Source organism: Cervus canadensis, chromosome 17 (assembly GCF_019320065.1).
Source record: "Cervus canadensis isolate Bull #8, Minnesota chromosome 17, ASM1932006v1, whole genome shotgun sequence".
NCBI classification, from domain to species: Eukaryota; Metazoa; Chordata; class Mammalia; order Artiodactyla; family Cervidae; genus Cervus; species Cervus canadensis.
This window is the reverse complement of record NC_057402.1, coordinates 43,966,427-43,986,539: the sequence shown is the minus strand read 5'-3', so window position 1 is coordinate 43,986,539 and position 20,113 is coordinate 43,966,427. Positions and strand designations below refer to the sequence as shown.

General features: G+C 43.4%; 1 protein-coding gene across 5 annotated transcripts in view; it reads right to left on the bottom strand.

The window, feature by feature from the left end:
• ADAMTSL3 (ADAMTS like 3) overlaps nucleotides 1–20,113 on the bottom strand; it is a 392,562-nt gene that overhangs the window by 60,484 nt on the left and 311,965 nt on the right. For all 5 annotated transcript variants that reach the window (XR_006273566.1, XM_043489726.1, XM_043489723.1 and 2 more), the window contains exons 20-21: nucleotides 19,851–20,004; nucleotides 5,781–6,852 (exon numbers count right to left, since the gene is read on the bottom strand). Coding sequence is in view for 4 of the 5 variants with exons in the window: in XM_043489726.1 (XP_043345661.1) it covers nucleotides 5,781–6,852; nucleotides 19,851–20,004 (1,226 nt within the window). In the remaining variant the exon portion in view is untranslated. The remainder of the gene's footprint in view (nucleotides 1–5,780; nucleotides 6,853–19,850; nucleotides 20,005–20,113) is intronic.

Below are 20,113 nucleotides of genomic sequence, written 5' to 3'. Positions count from 1 at the left end.
CAGTTTGTCATGATCCACACAGTCAAAGGCTTTATCATAGTTGATGAAACAGAGATAGATGTTTTTCTGAAATTCCCTTGTTTTCTCTATAATCCAGCAAATGTTGGCAATTTTACCTCTAGTTCCTCTTCCTTTTCTAAACCCAGCATGGACATCTGGAAGTTCTTGGTTTGCCTAATGCTGAAGTCTAGCATGCAAGATTTTAAGCATGACTGACTGTTTTGACCAACTGCTAAATACTCTATGTTTCTTCATGAACTGAACTGGGCCACTTCATTTCCTGTCACTTTACATTGCTTGCTTACCCTCTGCTGTAGCCATAAAGAACCTCTAACAGTTTCCAGAACATTCCATGGTCTTTCATCACCCTGAGCTTTTGCATATGTTGTTCACTCTATTTGGAATGCCCTTCCCCACTTTTGGCAACTCTGACTTACCCACTGAGTCCTGGAGCAAATGTAATTTCCCTTGTAAAGCTTTCGCCAATACTCCTAGAGTTATCTTCTGCCCCCTCTGGGCTCCTTCTGGTTTGGTTCATATATTTATTTGATGAAATATCTTTTTATTCTCATGAGATTGTGATCTTTTCAAAAGCAGGGACCAGATTTTATTCACAGCTGTGCATTTTCAATGTCTAGCACAGTACCTTTTATATAGCAAGTTTTCAAAAACATTTAATGACTCAGTGTATGAATGGCTAGAATAGAACAGAATAATAGTAGAGAATCAATGTACTAGAGAATGCAAGCTCCCCTGCAACCCACAAATGAAGTACACAAAGGTGGGAAGAGACCAAAACAGCTGAATTGCCCAGAACAAAAACAGGAATAAGGCAGAGGTAGCTATGACCGGGGATAGGCTCTCACTGTCAAATCCCTGTTAAGGAACAGTTGATTAAGAAAAAAAGTAAAACTAATAACTCTACATGACAAATGTTTATACATGAAAATCTTTTCTTAAATTATTTCATATGTATGTTTGTATGATTTAGCAATTCTCAAAGGATTCCTTTGTTTCACTGGCCTCAGTTTTACAGTACAGCAAGAAGTCACCGAGAAATAGCTGAGCACACATGAACCTTCCTGCCAGGTGATGTCATCCAGGATCCAGGCTGGACCAGTCCCTGGGCTGGAGAACCAGAAGGTAGAGTTCTTTAAGGAATCTGATCTTGACCTCCACCACAAAATCTTATTCTTTACTTGAAGTGATAATGAAGCTGATCTCTCCACAGACATCACCCCTAGGGAATCCACCCACAGCCTTCGCTTCCTAGCTGTGATTTCTTACTCAGCTGGCATCCAAACACACTCCACGCCTACACTGTTGCCTCCTATTGGAGACGGGCGCTTGGAAACATCATTCCATTTCTGCATGACTTCAGTTGAAAAGATTTGTGAAAGTCAGAAAAATATATCTAAACTGGAGAACTTTTCTTGCATAAAGAAATTTAAACATAAGTTGAAAAAATTAACTAGGTGTATTGGAGAAAAAATGGAACTAAAAATAGATCTTTTAAAAATTCCCTTAAAATATTAAAAACAAAAACTCTTACTAGCCAAGTAGGACTGCTTCAGTGTCAAATGGCTGGTCCTTAAAGTATGCAGAAACAGGTCTGAGTTAGGATGGCAGAATCTTTATGGGATCTTCAGTAGCCTCAGCCACAGAAACTAATGCAAATTCCACTTGAGCAAGTCAGATGATCACAAATCAACTCAGTTCAACAAACACTGACTTGAACTAACCACAGTCTTCTACCACATCCCTCTAGTACTTTATGGCCACAAATCAGCTGATCAACTTTCTCAGCCTCTGTTTCTCATAGTTTCTTTTTTTTTTTTTGAAACAAACTTTATTTTGGAATGATGTTGGCATTACATAAAAGCAACAAAGATAGTACAGAGGGTTCTTTTTTTTTATTTTTTAATCTTAGAAAAGTCTTTTTATAAATCTTGAAGAACTAGCAGTATTTTTTTTTTTTTTTGGTTTTGTCATACATTGATATGAATCAGCCATAGATTAACACGTATTCCCCATCCCGATCCCCCCTCCCACCTCCCTCTCCACCCGATTCCTCTGGGTCTTCCCAGGGCACCAGGCCCGAGCACTTGTCTCATGCATCCCACCTGGGCTGGTGATCTGTTTCACCATAGATAGTATACATGCTGTTCTTTTGAAACATCCCACCCTCACCTTCTCCCACAGAGTTCAAAAGTCTGTTCTGTACATTCTGTGTCTCTTTTTCTGTTTTGCATATAGGGTTATCGTTACCATCTTTCTAAATTCCATATATATGTGTTAGTATGCTGTAATGTTCTTTATCTTTCTGGCTTACTTCACTCTGTATAAGGGGCTCCAGTTTCATCCATCTCATTAGAACTGATTCAAATGAATTCTTTTTAACGGCTGAGTAATATTCCATGGTGTATATGTACCACAGCTTCCTTATCCATTCATCTGCTGATGGGCATCTAGGTTGCTTCCATGTCCTGGCTATTATAAACAGTGCTGCGATGAACACTGGGGTGCACGTGTCTCTTTCAGCCGCTATGGAAAACAGTGTGGAGATTTCTTAAAAAACTGGAAATAGAACTGCCATATGACCCAGCAATCCCACTACTGGGCATACACACTGAGGAAACCAGATCTGAAAGAGTACAGAGGGTTCTTATCTCCTTCTTTCTTGGTTTTCCCTGATGTGAACATCTTCAGCATGTGATACTTTCATCACAACTAAGGCACCAGCATTGGTCCATCACTGTTGTTAACAAAACTTCAGTCTTTATGTAGATTTCATTAGTTTTTCCACTAATGTTCTTATCCTGTTGCACAGTCTCCCATTCAGGACATCGTATTGTATTTAGACATTGTGTCTCCTTAGTCTCCAGAAGGTCTGTGACAATTTTTCTGTCTTCCCCCGACCCCTTCCCTTTTTTTGATGACTTTGACAGTTTTGAGGACTACTGATAATAAATAGAATGTTCCTCAATTTGGGTTTGGCTAATGTTCCTTATAATTTCTAAAGTGAAATTGTTGAGCAATCCTGAAAGGGTGGTACTTGGGTCCCAGGGGTCCGTGAGGTCAAAACTATTTTCATAATAGTAAATATTGATACTATACCATTATTTGCCTTTTTCACTGTGAGTGTTGACATTTGCACTGATAGTAAAAGCAGTTGTGGATAAAACTTGGCACCAAAATGGAATCAAAGCTATGGCAGCAAAGTGTACCAGTAATCACTGTATTCTGGTTACCACACACTTGCAGTAAAAACAAAATGCCAATTTCTCATAAGAATGTCCTTAATGAAGCAGTAGAACTTATTTCACTAAATCTCTACCCCTGAGTGTAACTTTTCTAACATTCTGTACAACAAAACAGGAAATACACACCATACCTCTGCTGTCTGCCAAAGTCTGTGGGTGTGACTGTTTGAATTGTTAGCTGAACTAGCTCCTTTTTCATGGCATACTACTTTACTTGAAATAATGACTGACAGATAAGCCAGGGTTATTTGGATTTAGGTATTTGGAAGATATATTTTGTAATGAACAAAAATGAGCTGGCCAATGCAAGAAAAATAACTGACAGTAATTGTTGATGATGATAAAATTCAAGCTTTTATCATCATTTTATCAAGTGAAAATTAGAATTTGAGAAAATCAGTCATGCTCACTATGAGTCTGACTGCTCCCCAAAGCTCAAAGCCTTTCCTGAAAAGTTGGGATAGTAATATTAAAGAATACATGTATTTTTGGTATTGTATAATGGAATGTGTTAACATTTGGAAGATGTGTATAACTCAGTCAGCCAACATTTTCCAAATGACCGATGTATGACATTATAAAATCTAGTCTAGTTAAAAGATCCATTCAAAGAACAAGATAAAGCAACAGATTTCATTGTAACAGACTATCAAAATCTCCTTAACATGGTTTTAGATTCCACATTCCATCTAACCTTTAAGAAACTACCGCTTGTCTATTTTTAGTGTAGCATTAAAGAAGAATAGCCATAATTACCTTAAAAGATTATGAATATATTCCTTCTCCTCCCAACTAACCTATCTATATATGTATGAAGCCCAATTTTCTCCATAAACTTCAATTAAAACAACATATGGCAACAGACTGAAGGTAGAAGCATTGAGGAGAAAACCCAGCTATGTTTTATTAAGCCAGACATTAAAGAGATTTGCAGAGATGTAAAACAATGCCATTATCATTAATCTTTAAAATACTGCTTTTCAAAAATTATGTTATTTACATGAACATGAATTGGGCTTACTACTATTACTTCTAAATGGATTAATAAACAGCTATTTAAAATGTTTCATGGTTTTAATTTCTGACAGCATAAACATCATGAGATATATTAACATATTGACATAAAGTTAATTCATATTAACAAAAGTTCTTTGGCTTCTCAGCATTTTTTTAAGTTTGAAGGAGTCCTAAAACCAAAAGATTTGAGAACTGCTAAGTAGTTGATCTGGAAGGTTTATTCCACTTCAAAAACTACATTGTACTCTAATGTTCAGAGTTCTAGGCAAAAAAAATTAAAAATTAGATTTGTTCTATCTTTCCATTCTAAGACAGCCCAATGATTTATTATAAAAATTGAATTTTACCTAGATTTCTTTTAGTGCTTCACACATTAGGTGATGCAGAAAAAAAAGGATGATAAAAATAAAACTTGCATTTTTAAAGTACCTTATGGTTTGCAAAACAATTTAACATCTATGTCTCTTAACAATCCCTGGAGGTGGAATAAGGAGCTGTTGAATGCAAATTGAAAGAAAGCAAGATGTCTACAGCCCTGTGTGTGTTAACAGCAAGATTTGGAGACAGTAGAGAACACAAAATGAGTGAATGTTTTTGCTATTCCGTTATTTATGTAAAATGAACGAAATGTGACATTTTTGCACTGACATGGATAGCTATTACAATAAAATAAGGTGACTGAATACTGTACTTCAAATATCTCAAAAAACTTTGATCCTTATCATCTTACTTTTGGACTTTGTGACATAAATCATTGCCTGATATTAGAAAATGACTTCAGGTAATCTTTCTACCAAAGCTATTATTTATGTGACTCTCTAACATCCCTGGCGGGGTCCAGAAGACATGGCCCCTGGTTCTCACTGGCCATGCATTAGTCATGAGATTCTGTTGCTCAATGATCTCATTGAGAAGGTATCAACTCCTGCCCTGCCAGACTCATGGGGCTGGTGTGAGTTCAAACGAGACACCACATCTCCCAGATATAGAAGATTCTTGCAGCTCCTGCACATTCTAAGAGAACTGCAAGTATGTTTTTTTAATGGCCTGATTGATTTCACTTTTTTGGAGGCATAATTTTTAAATTTTTTGGCTGCACCATGCAAACATGTGGGATTTTAGTTCCCCAACCAGGGATCAAACCTGCATCCCCTGCATTGGAAGCACAGAGTCTAAACCACTGGACCACCAGGGAAGTCCCTGATTTTATTTTTAAATGTTAAGTGACCTGCAAAGAGAGAGTCTGTAGATGCTAACATTTAATCTTATGGTACCCAGTTTTGTACCACCTTCATGGTAGTGACTGTGATGGTACAATTTCATTTTTAGAATTCCAATGCATATGTGAATGCCATGCCCTAACATTTTGGAGTTTCTTTCCAAAAGGATCCTGTTGGAAGCACATTCTTAGGAGAAGGAATTTGACAATATTTTAAGGAAAGCTGGAATATCCATTTAGAAGGCATCTCAGAGTAAACACTGTACTCTGACTGTACTTACTTTTCTGAGGGCTGTAACAGTGCTCCATCCTTGGTCCACGTATAGGTAGCCTCACTGGGGGTGACAAGCTCACACAGTATGTTGATGGCCTCCGTCCTTCTTGTAATGTAGACTGTATTTCCAATCCTTGAATTTACTGTTTTATTAAAGGAAATTGAGGTGGGTTGGCTCTGCCTCAAGAGGACAGGTCCCTTCGGCTTGAATGTCAGCTTGCCTGAGTTTTTGGAGTTCGAGCTTTGGGGCACACTTCCAGTCTCCCCCCTTAGCTGAGCCGTGGGAAGTGCCTCTCCAGGGATGCCCCTCCAGTGCACATGTGCAGGCTGTCCCTTGGTTAACTCGGCCACCAGCTGATATATCACCTGGGATGCCAGGTCGTCGCTGATCTCCCCTGTTTCCATGAGCTGGCTCATGTTCCTGATCAGTTCATCAAACTGGGCGGTCTCCATGCTATAGGCTCCCTGCTTAACTGCTGCTTCAAACTGCTTATTCTCAAATTCCCAGGAGTTGGCGTTTCCTGCAGAAGGGCTGCAGTGGCCCAACAGAGCTCTCAAGAGAGACTGATTGTTAATTTGGCCATTGTGCAGATAAAGCTCATTTTTGTTGTTCCACATCAGCCTCATCTTATGCCATGTGGCTCCCAGATTATTGGCCTCGTTGTTGTCCATCCCAGGATATTCCCTGGTATGCCCTCCAAGGGCTGGGGGTGCAATGAGCCGGTTGTCGGTGCCAATGAGCTTAAGCACCACGGTCTCCTGTGCGGGGCCGGCGATGCACCGGTACTCACCAATGTCAAGGGCCGCAAGGCTGTGAATCTTCAGTGAGCCTGACTTTGTGAAGCCAAGTCGCTTGGAGTTCTGCAGACAACGCCCGTCCTTCTCCCACTGTATCCGAGATTTCTGGAATCGTCGCACGGGGCACTTAATGATCACAGATGTGTTGGGCAGCAGATAGGCTCTGCTCCCGACGGTCAGGTTAATGCGTTTCTCTTCCCTTGTCTGGATGTAGACTCTCTGGACACCAAGGATCTGAGGACCCTGCTCCCCGAGTCTGGCCTTCATCTCTGGTTTCATTTCTGTTGGAAAAATAAAGAAAGCAAAATACAAATATCTTTATAATGACAACATTTGTCCATTCTCTTCCAAGGCTGACATAAATCAGCAAATTCTTTTCTCTTTTAAAACATTTAAGAACTAAAAAAAAAAAAAATATATATATATATATCGTTATTTATGCTATATATGTATGTGTGTGTGTGTATATATATATATACACACACACATATCCATAGATGGGGACAAATTTCACTTTAGCAGCAAAGAATGCAAGTGTGAATGAATTGCATGAAATAATGTCAATTATTTTATAAAGGAGCCTTTGGTTTGGGGAGGCATGAGGTTAAATGGTTAAATATTTCCATCAATAAGGGGACATCTGATGTGTGGGGCCTCCACCATCTGGGAGGCTCTTGAGGATCTAGTATGGCTCAGCCAAGGGTATCCAAAATCTGAAGGAGGCAGTGAGTGTGGGGAGGTGAGTGAATGTATTTGAAGGATTTGAAAAGGAGGATGCAGCTGGGGACCATAGCAGCTCACCCAAGCAGGCCAGTGAAACTAGCATGGGGGCCTGAAGAAGCCAGTGATGGAAGAAGAAAAGTTCAAACTGGCACTGAAAGCCACCTGAATGGTGAGAGAGAATCTCAGCACTACCATCTGAATAAGTGATCTACTCTCTCCGAGCCTCCGTTTTCTCACCTATAACATACAGGTGATGTTAACATCTTCACTGGAGGATTGTGAAAAGTCAGGGCATTTTTATCAAGTGCACAGTAGTGGGATGTATGAGCTCTCAGACATTGTTGTCAGCTGACAAAGGTGGGTCCAGCCAGCATCAACGGGGCAGGCTGAGAGGGATCACAGGTGGGCTGACTCTTCCTTGTTCCTGGGCACCAGCCACAGGTAATGGGTGGAGACCAGAGAGGTTGCTCCCCAGATCCCATCCCCCAAAAGGAGCGGCTCTTCTCCCTCCCCCACTCCCTCTGCCCACCCCTCAACCACTCACTTTCAGGAAGGAAGGCCTCAATGCATCCTGGGGTGATACTGAAGTGAGTAGGTAGGGGGATGTGATGTGGGTGGGAGTCTGATTCCTCTTTGAAGATGTATGTAGGTCCATGGACCAGAGGGCAGGAAGCATCAGGGAGTGACAGAAGAGAGACTGAACTCACATCAATGACGCTGTGGAATTAAGGTCATGAGACAGGGGCTTAAGAGCCTCAGAGGACCCCGGTTATGGTTCTTCCAATGGTTACGGCTGTAACACTGGTAGGGTTATGCTGGGAGGAGAACTAGATCGAGACTCCATTTCTGCTTTTGTCTTTGAAACTTTTTGGCCTTGCTGCACAGCATGTGGGATCTTAGTTCCCTGACCAGGGATCGAATCTGCACCCCCTGCAATGGAAGTGTGGAGTCTTAATCGCTAGATCACCAGAGGGAAGTCCACTTAAGATGGACTTCTCAGGCCCTGGGCACTACCCAGATTGTGTTTGTTGGAATAACTCTTGACTTCTCTTGGGTGGTTCATGATCCCATTAGGGTCTGGCTGCTGCCTGCTTAGGTGTGGGGGTGGCAGTAGGTTCAGAAAAACAACGGGGGTAGATGCATAACTTCTGCATTAGAGTGTGTTCTAAATGAGGGACAGGCATAATAAGTCTGCACGCAAATTCCACTGAGATGCCATTTCTAGGCCAGGCCCCTTGTCCAAGGTTTTGCCAATGAACTCTCCCCCCCCTCGGATCAGCTTGAAGTGGAGCCAGATGGCCTGTCGTGTGTACATGTTTACCTGTTGGGATAGAGATTCTTCACAGAGGACATCAAGATCCTCTCAGTCACTTAAGACATAGAGATTTCTTTTTAGGTTGGCAACACAGAATTTTAAACTTACTGCTGTTCAACAGTGGTCAAAAGCAGGAGGAGGATTCCTGCTAAATTTGTGGTTCACCCATTATTATAGGCAGAGATGCCATCTTTTTTTTTTTTTTTTTTTTTAGCAAACCCCTTGGTCACAAAGAATCGGACATGACTGAGGTACTAACACTTTCACTTGCAAACACTGGGCTTCGCCGGTGGCACTAGTGGTAAAGAATCTGCGTGCAATGCAGGAGACATGGGTTGATCCTTGCAGGAGATCTTTGGGTTGGAAAGATCCCCTGGAGAAGGACATGGCAACCCACTTCAGTATTCTTGCCTGGGAAATCCCACGAACAGAGGAGCCTGGTGGGCTACAGTCCATTGGGTCGCAGAGTTGGACACGATTTGGCAACTAATGTGAGGCTGTCACGGCTAACGCCATGGCAGGCAGCCTAGATTAGGAGTAGGCCTGGTTTCCCGGGGTAACATAATTATCAGGCCTCCTGGAGCCAGCCAATCAACATATGCCTAGCCAGAAGAAAGGGAACCTATCAGGGGAAAGCTGAAAGCCCCACGTTGGGCCAACAAAAATTACCTTGCAACTGTGTAACCAATCAGCTTGCGCCAACTACCCACTGTGTAACCAATCCGATTGCGCCAACTACCTGCTGCTTATTTTGACCTAATAAATACCCGAGAGAACTGGGGCTCGGGGCCTTTTGTCCTCACATACCTGGTGAGGGCGGGAGGCCCTGGCTCGAGTCAGTAATAAATTCCCCTATTGCAAGTTGCATTGTTTCAAGGAGTCTTCTTTCCTGACTGGGGACTCGGACTACGGACAGAACACTAAACAACATTTATTTATTTGGCTGCACTGGGTCTTAGTTGACGCATGCAGGATCTTAATTGTGGCATGTGGGATCTAGTGCCCTGACCAGGGATGAAACCCAGGCCCCCTGCATTGGGAGCATGGGGTCTTAGCCACTAGACCACCAGGGAAGTCCCAGAGATGCCACTCATAACAGCAGTCTGCACAACAAGGGCTCGATCCATTGCAACGGACGGCGGCTGTAGCCCTATACCAGGTCTTGCTGTAACACTGCTGCTCCGAGTGTCTCCTCTCCCGACAGTGTACATTATGAGGAAGTTGGACCACTCCCAGCAGAAGGGCCCAAGCAGCTGGGAGACAGTCCTGGGGTTCAGGCCAAGGCTATTGACTAACCACCTGGGAGTATTTCTCTACTTTCCCAACTTGTATAGACTCGCAAAGAGTCAGACAAGACTTAGCAACTGAACAACAATAACACAGACATAACTGGTGTGTAAGAGTTTCAGTATCAACTCTGACTAGAGGCAGTGGTTCTCAAACTTTGCTGCCAATTAGGAGCACCTGCTGTTATTATTTTTTAATTTTACTACCCTGGGTCCCACTCTCCAGAAATTCTGACTTATGGGGAACAGAAGCCTGGGTATCAAAATTTGTAAAACCTCCCCAGGAGACTGAAATGTAGAGCAAAGATTGAGAACCACCACCCCAGAGAGTCTCACTGGGTTAACTCAAAGATAATTTGATGGGCTGCTACTGGTGAACAGGGAAGGGAAAATAAGAAACAGCCACTGTGTTTTCTGTGAGAACCCTGCCAAAATCTTTACAACATGCAGTGTCCTCTGTAGGAGGAAGCAGGAGGATGCTTTGTGGTCTTACCATCGGGAATCCTTGTATTTCCTCTGAGTAATTAATTCATTTCCTACCCAATGAACACTGAACTGTGTCATTGACCAGGTTGCCTTTTCCAAGATAGCACTTATGTTATCAAGTTTAGAGCTAAATTTGTGCCTGCATATGATGGAAGTGTAAAATTTAAGACATAATTATATATTAGTCTTGCTTATTTCCTGTTTTATTAGCATGGGTAACTCAGAGGGGAAAGAATCTGCTTGCAATGCAGAAAGCCTGGGTTTGATCCCTGGGTCAGGAGGATCCCCCGGAGAAGGGAATGGCAAACCACTCCAGTATTCTTGCCTGAGAATCCCATGGACAGAGGAGCCTAGCGGGCTAAGGTCCATGGAGTCACAAAGAGTCAGACACAACTGAGTGACCAACACTCACTAATTTTAATTAGCTGGTTGCTTTTTATGAATATTTAAAAGTGGCCTATTGTCACAATGCAGGGTGTGTAATGTATGTGTATACACACATACCTAGCCATAATACCTACATACATGTGTTTATATATACTGATACAGGCATCTTTTTATTACTATTTAAAAGAATTCAGTTGAACACCCCATCTGGTCATTGTTCCTCCATGATGGATTATGGGAAAGACAGATGGTGAATGTGGATGGCTTTGAAAGTCACCCTTTAAATCAGAGTTTAAGCTGGGTCAAAGTCAGAATTTTGAACTTGTGCAACTGAGGGAGGGGTGGAGAGAGACTCTCTTAGGGCTGCTACAGATGAGGCCATCGCTTGAATATTCCCGCTTGTACTGGGAAGGGGTCGAAGCCCGCACGGGGAAGGAAGTGCATGCCTAGCTCAGGGTTCAGGCTGGAGATGACCTGCAGCTGGTATGAGCCCACACAGCATCCTGTGTGAAGATGGGTTCTAGTTACCATGGAGATGGGTTCTAAGTACCTTTAGAACTGGCAGCCAGATGTCCCCAGCTAAGCTTGGGGCTTAAGGTATTAATAGATGGGGCCGTGATGCCTTCAAAAGCAGGCTGGGGAGTCTGCAGGTGACAGGTGGTGTTTAGCCTTGGGCAAGGACTGGCCCATGGCTGGGTGAGCCACACAAGAAGCCCAGCCGCTCCCTCTGGCTGCATGCCCATCTGCTGGAAGGCAGATCCATTCCCAACCAGGCCTGGTTAGCCACTGCTCACACCAGGTATAGAGCAATTCAGTGACCAGGTGTGCCTCGGCAGTGCTCTGGGACCCAGGAACTGCTAGGACTTGGGCCAGTTTCTCTCTGTGACTCCTGTCAGTTCCTTCGGAGCAGTGCCTGGAGCCTGGCATCCTCTGATACAGCTCTTGGGTAGGAATCTGTCTGGTTTGGAGTGACTGCCTCCCTCTGCATTTCTATGTGCCCCCAAACTGCCAAACCAAACAAGCCTGAGGAGAGAGAGTGTGGACAGGAACCCATGGCATCCTACTGGGGGGCTGTGGGCAGTGTGGGGATACCAGGCCATCCCGCCATCTCTCCCATGGCACTGGACGTGAGAAACACCACATCATTCAGCTTTTCTAGAAAATGAAAAGCTCTTCCTTCTGAAGGTCCTCTTTCCGGCCCCTGTGCCAGCCTTCCCTGCCCCGTGCCCAAGGCTGTCTGCATGCTCGTGTCCTGCCATGATTCAGTTGTATCCCTGCCATGACTCTCAGCCTTGGTGCCACACCAGGTTTCTGCCCCGAGCCATCTGTGCTGGGTGTTTACACTTGTCTCACCAGCACTCGACTCCTGCCACTCCCAGATGGGCTTTGGCTGCAAAGCAGCTCTAAGTCATCTTATTCCCATGCTGGAGTCCTGGCCCTCAGAGTCCAGCCTGCAATTCTTTAAGGCAGAAACTGGAGTCGCCTCAATTCCTCCCTGTCCACTGGTCTGCTGGCCCTTCCTCTCATTGACTTACAGGTCCATGGGATTGTTAGTGTCCATTCCCAACTCTCCAGGTAGTGACGTCACATTGGTAGCAGGAAGCCACATGATGGGAGAATCTATACCACAGAAATCAGCAAAGGTAACAAACAGCAGCTCCCTCTCCCTCCTCACCACCCTCCTGGTCCCAGAGTTGCTTTTTAAACAGACAAACACACCCTTCTCCTTTGAGCTCCCAACTCTAGCCTGGCAACAGATACTTAAATGGGACACCTGAAATGTTAGAATTCATCCTCACCACTTTTGTCCTTATATTCCCTCACCGAGATATTGTCATATCCCCTTGACTAGACTCTACTTGCACATTCATAATTTCCCAATATATCTATGTGTTCACCACTATTCACAATAGCCAGGACAAGGAAGCAATCTAAATGTCCACCAACAGAGGAATGAATAAAGAAGATGTGGTACATATATACAGTGGAATATCACTCTGCCATAAAAAGGAATGAAACTGTGCCATTTGCAGAGATGTAGATGGACCTAGAGACTCATACAGAGTGAAGTACACCAGAAAGAGAAAAACAAAAATCATATAATATCACTTAAATGTGGAATCTAGAAAAATGACACAGATGAACTTATTTGTAAAGCAGAAATAGACACAAAGGTAGAGAACAAATGTACTGACACCAAGGGGGAAGGGGGTGGTTGGGGTGAACTGGGAGATCGGACTTGACATGCATACACTACCATATATAAAATAGATAACTAGTGAGAACCTGGTGTATACAGCACAGGGCACTCTGGTCAATACTCTGTGATGACCTAAGTGGAAGAAAATTTAAAAAAGAGGGGTATATATGTATATGAATGGGTGATTCACTTTGCTGTACAGCTGAAACTAACACACCATGGTAAAGAAGCTATACTCTAATAAAAATTAATTGAAAAATATATCTGTATAGCCGTCCAAGTAAATAAAATAAAATCTGACAATGTCATTTCCTTCTTTGATAAAATTTAAACTCCTCAGCATGGGTTTCTTTTTTTTTTTTTTTCCATTTATTTTTATTAGTTGGAGGCTAATTACCTTACAATACTGTAGTGGTTTTTGTCATACATTGACATGAATCAGCCATGGATTTACATGTATTCCCCATCCCGATCCCCCCTCCCACCTCCCTCTCTACCAGATCCCTCTCGGTCTTCCCAGTGCACCAGGCCCAAGCACTTGTCTCATCAGCATGGGTTTCAAGATGCTCTCCAGCCCACTTCTCAAGCATTCTGTTTCACCATAACCCATTTTCAGCCTCTGTTCTAATTCTACTGAATTTTTTTGTCAATAAAAACATTTGTTTTGCATTTTATACAGAACAACCTGGAGTCTGCATCATGATAGTTACCCAGAGGTGTACACACAGTATTATCCACGTCATCTGGGGACCAGGGACCCACACAAACACAAGCAGGAGTTATGAGGGAGGAAGCGGGGCACAGCAACAGTGTATTTTTAATTCTTTCTTAAAAAGAAAAAGCAGTAGAACCTTCTGAGTCTTGAAATTTGTGCGTATGAGGCTTCTAAAACAAGCAGGGCACTGGTAGCTCCTGGGGAAGGGGCAGCATAAGAACCCTGATAAATAAAGGGACATTTGCTTGTGGCAGGGGATGAGAAGGGAGGCTGACTATTTCTCAGGCCTTAAGCCCGGCACCTGAGATTCAACGGAGACCACGTCCAATCTTCAATCATTTCCCTGCTCAGAAAGAGGCACTGGTACTCCTGGGATGAGGCCATGAAGACACCATGCTGGTCACTCCCAAGTCCCTGTTCTACAGCCCAGCATATTAAAGGGGAAAAAGGTCACAGGGTAGTGGTTTGTGTGCAGTTTCCCGAAATGCCCCACTCCATTTGCCATCCCCCACCTTTGTCGACACTGCTCTCTTTTTTCTCAGACTGTCCTGTATCCCATGTGGGTCTAATGATCAGACACATCTTTCAGAATTCTGCTCAAAGCTTCCTCCCTTATGAAACTCTGCTTCACATCCCCTAGAGGGATCGAGCACTGCTACATCCCATTATGGCATCACTGGCACTTTATTCTTCGTATTTGTTAATGTATGTCTCTTTCCTACTGATTATGAGTTCTTAGAGACCAGACAATGGTTCCTCTTCATTTTGTACCATAACATCTAAAACACAGTAGCATCTGAAGAACGATTGTTGAAAGAACTGATAATGAAATACTACCATCTGACACTGAAAACAAGATATGCCCAGGCAGAGAGATCATCTCTGTCCTTAGGGCACTGCATAGTGCCTGGCACATAGTAAACTCTTACTGTTTATTGAATGAATAACAAATAAATGACAAGCAAAAGATAAAATGTATGCTGCTGGATGCTGCAGGAGGTAACAACCAACCAGCCCAAGAAGGGTGCTGGTGAGGCAGCCTAGTGGCTGGCTGGGTTTCCAAGGGCTGCAGCTCTGTCAGGCAGGTGGGGCTGGGTGTTCCTGGAAGCTGAGAAGGCTTAGAGGAAGAGCAGAAGAAGGGAAGATGATAGTCTGAGCTGAAGAGGCTGGTACAAGGAGGACCACCAGGAGCTGGAGAGAAGTGAGAGGATTCAACTTAACCTGGGAAGGGGATAAGGCATATTTCTCTTAACAGTTTGGGGCTTCCTGGGCTTCCCTGGTGGCTTAGAGGGTAAAGTGTCTGCCTGCAATGCAGGAGACCTGGGTTCGATCCCTGGGTCGGGAAGATCCCCTGGAGAAGGAAATGGCAACCCACTCCAGTACTCTTGCCTGGAAAAATCCCATGGATGGAGGAGCCTGGTAGGCTACAGTCCATGGGGTCATAAAGAGTCGGACATGACTGAACAACAACACGTTTGTTTCTTTGTTTTTTTGTTCTTGACATTTCAATCATATGGGACATGTCTGGGTGCCTCCCCACCCTCAACCATTTTGATGTCAATATTTGGATTAAAAATAAGAATTCTTCACCAAAATTCAGGAACCCTTAAACCAGGAGCCATCACTGAAAAAAAAAAAATCTAAACTCAAACATTACTTTCTTCAGACGCCTGATTAGAAGCCAAGCCAGGTAGACATTTAATAGCAATCTGAGACTTTTAATAACAATCTGAGGCTGATCTAAGCCTGACACATTTGAAAAGTATGTCTTAAGTACAACTCATTATACATGCTTTGGGGGCCTATATATGAAAAAAATGTCCAGAGCTATTGCCTAACTACCCCATATAAACTCATATCCTAATGATCCAGAAGACACAATATTAGTTACTGTTACATTTTACCCCATCTTAAAGCCATGACAGGAATTAAAGGAAGGTAGTAATGACATTAAAAATAACTAATGTTTTTGAGCCTACAGTACGCTCCTGGCACTGCTTCTAAGCACTTTCTAGGCATTAATTCTCAGAACAATTCTGTGGGGTAGGTATAATTACCATTCCCATTTTATTGATGAAAAAGTCTCACAGAGATTGATTCTGTGTCAATGTCACATGACGAGATACTGAAAGAAATGAAATTAGACTCTAGTTGGCTTAATCACAATGTCATAATACCTTTTGGAGACTAAAGAAATTGAGAAATATTATAGAGGAAGGTAGGAATTGTTCTGGTCCTTCAAGAATGGGAAGAGTGACAGTCACTAGATATGGTGAAGGGAAGAATTTATAGGAGGAAAAGTTGGAGGTGGGAAAACGCAGGGAAGGTTTGGGGAGAAGCAGGAAGGGGCCTCTAACTGGAAGGACTGTATGGTGCACCACTGGCCTCCAGGGAAAGCTCAAAACATCTTGCCCACCCCCACCTCCAAGTCTTCACCCATTGCACATCAAAGGGTCAAAATGAAGAGCAAGAAGACTCACTCCTCCAAAGAGGATAGTTTTCACTTAAACTCAAGGCACTGATTAGGACACACTTCTAAAAATGGAGCCTTGAAAGGGAATAAAGATCACAGCATAGTCAGGCTTGATTTTTCTTGTCTTCAGACCCCTTCCATCCCTGAGGGATCAGGCCTAAAAAGAAGACCATACATTTCCAGTATGGTGAGCAAAGCAGGTGGATGTGACGTGAAGGAGAGAGGACAGTCAGAAAGAAGGTCACTATTCTATGCCACAAGCCTTGACATTTTTAGTGGAATAAAAGTGAGTTCATTCATGGAGACATGAGAACTTGGGAGTCAGTACAGTGATTAGGAAATAACTGCTATGATGAATTTCTTGGGAATTCTTAGGAACAGGAAAAAAATCCACATATTATTGCCCAGGTAAATCAGATAACATGAATACGAAGTATGTTTAATCAGGATGGTGACATTATTTTCTTTAGCAAATCCCAATATCTCAGGTCAGGGAACTAAAAAAACAAGCCAACAAAAACCATCTAAAAGTAGGTGATCACCCACCAGGGTTGAATGAGTAGGGTCATTGAAGCAGTGGGTTAAGGAAGGGCATAGAGATCTGACTACAGCATTGGCTAAGTGTGTGATGACGACATGTTAGTCAAGAGGAGTGGTTTCTAGTGCAAGAGCAGGAAGTCTTGGGACAACAGTGCAGGAAGGTCACAATGAAGCATTAACTAAAAAAGCAGACGGTGAGATGGGGGTAGGAGGAAGAGCAGAAAGCTATTTGAGTACCAAGGAATGAGGGATGAGGATGGGGGAGTTAGGGTGTTTGTGATGGACATGTACACTCTGCTGTATTTAAAGTAGATAACCAACAAGAACCTACTGTACAGCAAAGGGAACTCTGCTCAATGTTATGCAGTGGCCTGGATGGGAGGGAAGTTTTGGGGAGAATGGATACATGTATATGTATGACTGAGTCCCTATGCTGTCTACTTGAAACTATCACAACATTGTTATAAGCCATACCCCAATACCATGGTGTCCCTTGACATGCGGTAGAAAGCAGAGTAAAAGGATAAGTTTTAGGGAGAAAAAATAAAGGACTCCATACCATTGTCTAGCTTGCCAACATGGAGGTCATGGAAGCAGACAAGAGACAGGAATTTGTGTTCCCAGCACAGCCCAAGCTGGGAACTGCATGCCAAGGTGTGATGGTGGTCAGGGAAATTGATCACATTGGGGACTAGGGACGTTAGGGTATGAGGAAGTCATCAGCATGGGTGCAGTTCGTCCTGGATGTTGGCAAATGGCAGAGAGAAAGAATGGACCTGTAGTGGTCCTAGAGAAAGGTAGAAAGGATCCTGCGGGTCAATGCATCTGAAGATGGGGGCCATGTGTGTGCTGTGAGATGACAGAGAGAATATGGTGAAGAGGCAGCAGGGGGAGGACGTGAGTGCCAAGCTCATCCCTGGCTCATTCCTGGTGGTGGGGAGAAAAGGATGCCATTGTTTTTGCAAGCCAGGGCCACTGATCCCTGCGGATGGCATGAGGCCAGACTATAGCTGAAGTGGGGGCCCAGCTTGGGCTGTGCTGGGAACACAAATCCTGTCTCTTGTCTGCTTCCATGACCTCCATGTTGGCAAGCTAGACAATGGTATGGAGTCCTTTATTTTTTCTCCCTAAAACTTATCCTTTTACTCTGCTTTCTACTGCATGTCAAAATAGTTTATAATTGCATCTCATACCACACTGCGTGCCCTAATAACCACGATGTGTTCCCACATGTTACTCTGCTATTATTTTAGAGAAAGCTGCCAGAATTTAATTTCACTCTCCTCTAAGGTAGTTTATGGTCCAGCTGTATTGCTATGCAACCATCCACAATTAAGAAAAGTCAGACAGATAAGCAGCCTGAACCGTGACACTGCACCATGTACCACAGACATCCTTAAAATCCAGGACACTGTAAAACTTGCCATCTCAAAGTTATGGAATCTCAAAATTTTGAAGATTTAGTCTTAAAGCATTCCCAGGGGCAGAAAAATGAATGTTGTCCACGAATCACCACACAGAGGTGGCTTAAAGCATGGGCCCAGGAATCAGATGGACTCATGGTCAAGGAGGCCAAGAGGCCCAACCAACAGCCACAGGTCTGTGGTCAAATCTTGGACCTTCTCTTCGTCTCGGGCTCCTCATCTCTCAATGGGGATGACACCTGTCTCAGAACTGCTGGGAACTAAATGTGACGATGCAACAATGCCTGCAGGGAGGTTCACAGAGTAAGTGCTCAGTAAATGCTATAAAGCTATGACTTAAAAAAAAAGTCATTGTTGTTTTTCTTACTTTGTTTTGTAAGTTTCTTCAGGAAAGTTTTTGGTAAACTTGGTAGTGTGTGTGTGTGTGTGTGTGTGTGTACATATATTTCTTTTCCTAAGAAGCATTAAAAATAATAGCTACCTTCTGATTTTTTTCTTACCATAAGTTCAGGAGGGTACCTGAGGCATTTAGTGTTCCTTTTTACGTGAATACTTAAAGACAGTGAGAAACAATCAGGAAAGGGACCCTATCCCGTGGTCCCCTATGCCCGGGCCACAGAGCAGTACCGGTCGGTGGCCTGTTAGGAACTGAGTCACACAGGTGAGTGAGCAAAGCTCCATGTGTACTTCGGCTGCTCCCCATCGCTCTCTCATCACCCCCAGATGGGACCATCTAGCTGCAGGAAAACAAGCTCTGGGCTCCCACTGAGTCTGCATTATGGTGAGCTGTATAATTATTTCATTACATATTACAAGGTAGTAATAATAGAAATAAAGTGCTCAACAAATGTAATGGGCTTAAATCATCCCCAAACCATCATTCCTCATTGGCTGTGGAAAAACTATCTTCCACCAAACTGGTCCTTGTTGCCAAAAAGGTTGAGGACTGCTGCCCTACCCCATTTCTCATGCCCTATTTTCAGCTACCATGGGGGCAGCCCTCCACTCATTTTTCATCACCCTCCTACATGAAACATGCATATGCATATGTACCTATACTAATTCATGTACACTGAAGATAGAGATGACTGCTACATGCATTTTAGCTTTTGGATATAACGAAACTATAATAGTAACTCTTTATACTCAGCTTATCATTTATAATAAACTGAAGAAGTATCTAAACTGTCAACTTTAAAAGCCAAAGCTATTTCACATTTTCATCCTTGCTGGTTTTAGATTATTAGAGTATCCAAAAGAAGAGTTACTTGAATATTTAAAAATACTTATCTCATCTACTTTAAATAGGACAAATCCCCACGTATCATTAGCAAAGTGAATCAGAAAGTACTTCACTTAACTTATGGTTGCCAGGGGGAAGGATGGCATAGTTAGGGAGTTTGGGATATTTCAGCTTAACTTCTACTAGGAACACTCATGAGTTCTAAGTGGGGGAAATCATGATGAAGCGGAGAACATAAGGAAGGGTAAACCCAAGTGAGGAAGCCTAGGGGTGCATTTGTTAAGAGGGTGGACATTTCTTCAAGCTGACTTCTCTTAGAGTTGTACCTTGGTCATCAACATTATACCGTCTGCCACTGGTGACAACGCTGAGTTCTGCTTGATTTTCTGTACCTACAGACTAGAAACGAGCTGCTCTATGGAAAACGACGCCACTGGAGGAGGAGAACAGAACGAGCAGAGTCCACGGTGTGGATTTCCATACTTACTCCTGCACACAGGCATCTGGCAAGATCTCACCAGAGGGGGTCCAGAAAGATGCCGGCACAGCGTCTCACTGAGGGGGACCCGACGGCCTTTGGCCGTCAGCTTCTGGCACATCTGCTGTCTCCGCTGGGTTCCAACACCACAGCTGACAGAACACTGTAAGGAGAACGGTGGGGACAGAGTCAAGCGGAGCGAGAGCAGACACACGTCCCCAGCAAAGCCACGTCTCCCTCCCCTCTTTTCCCTCCTGCCCTTCCTTCCTTCC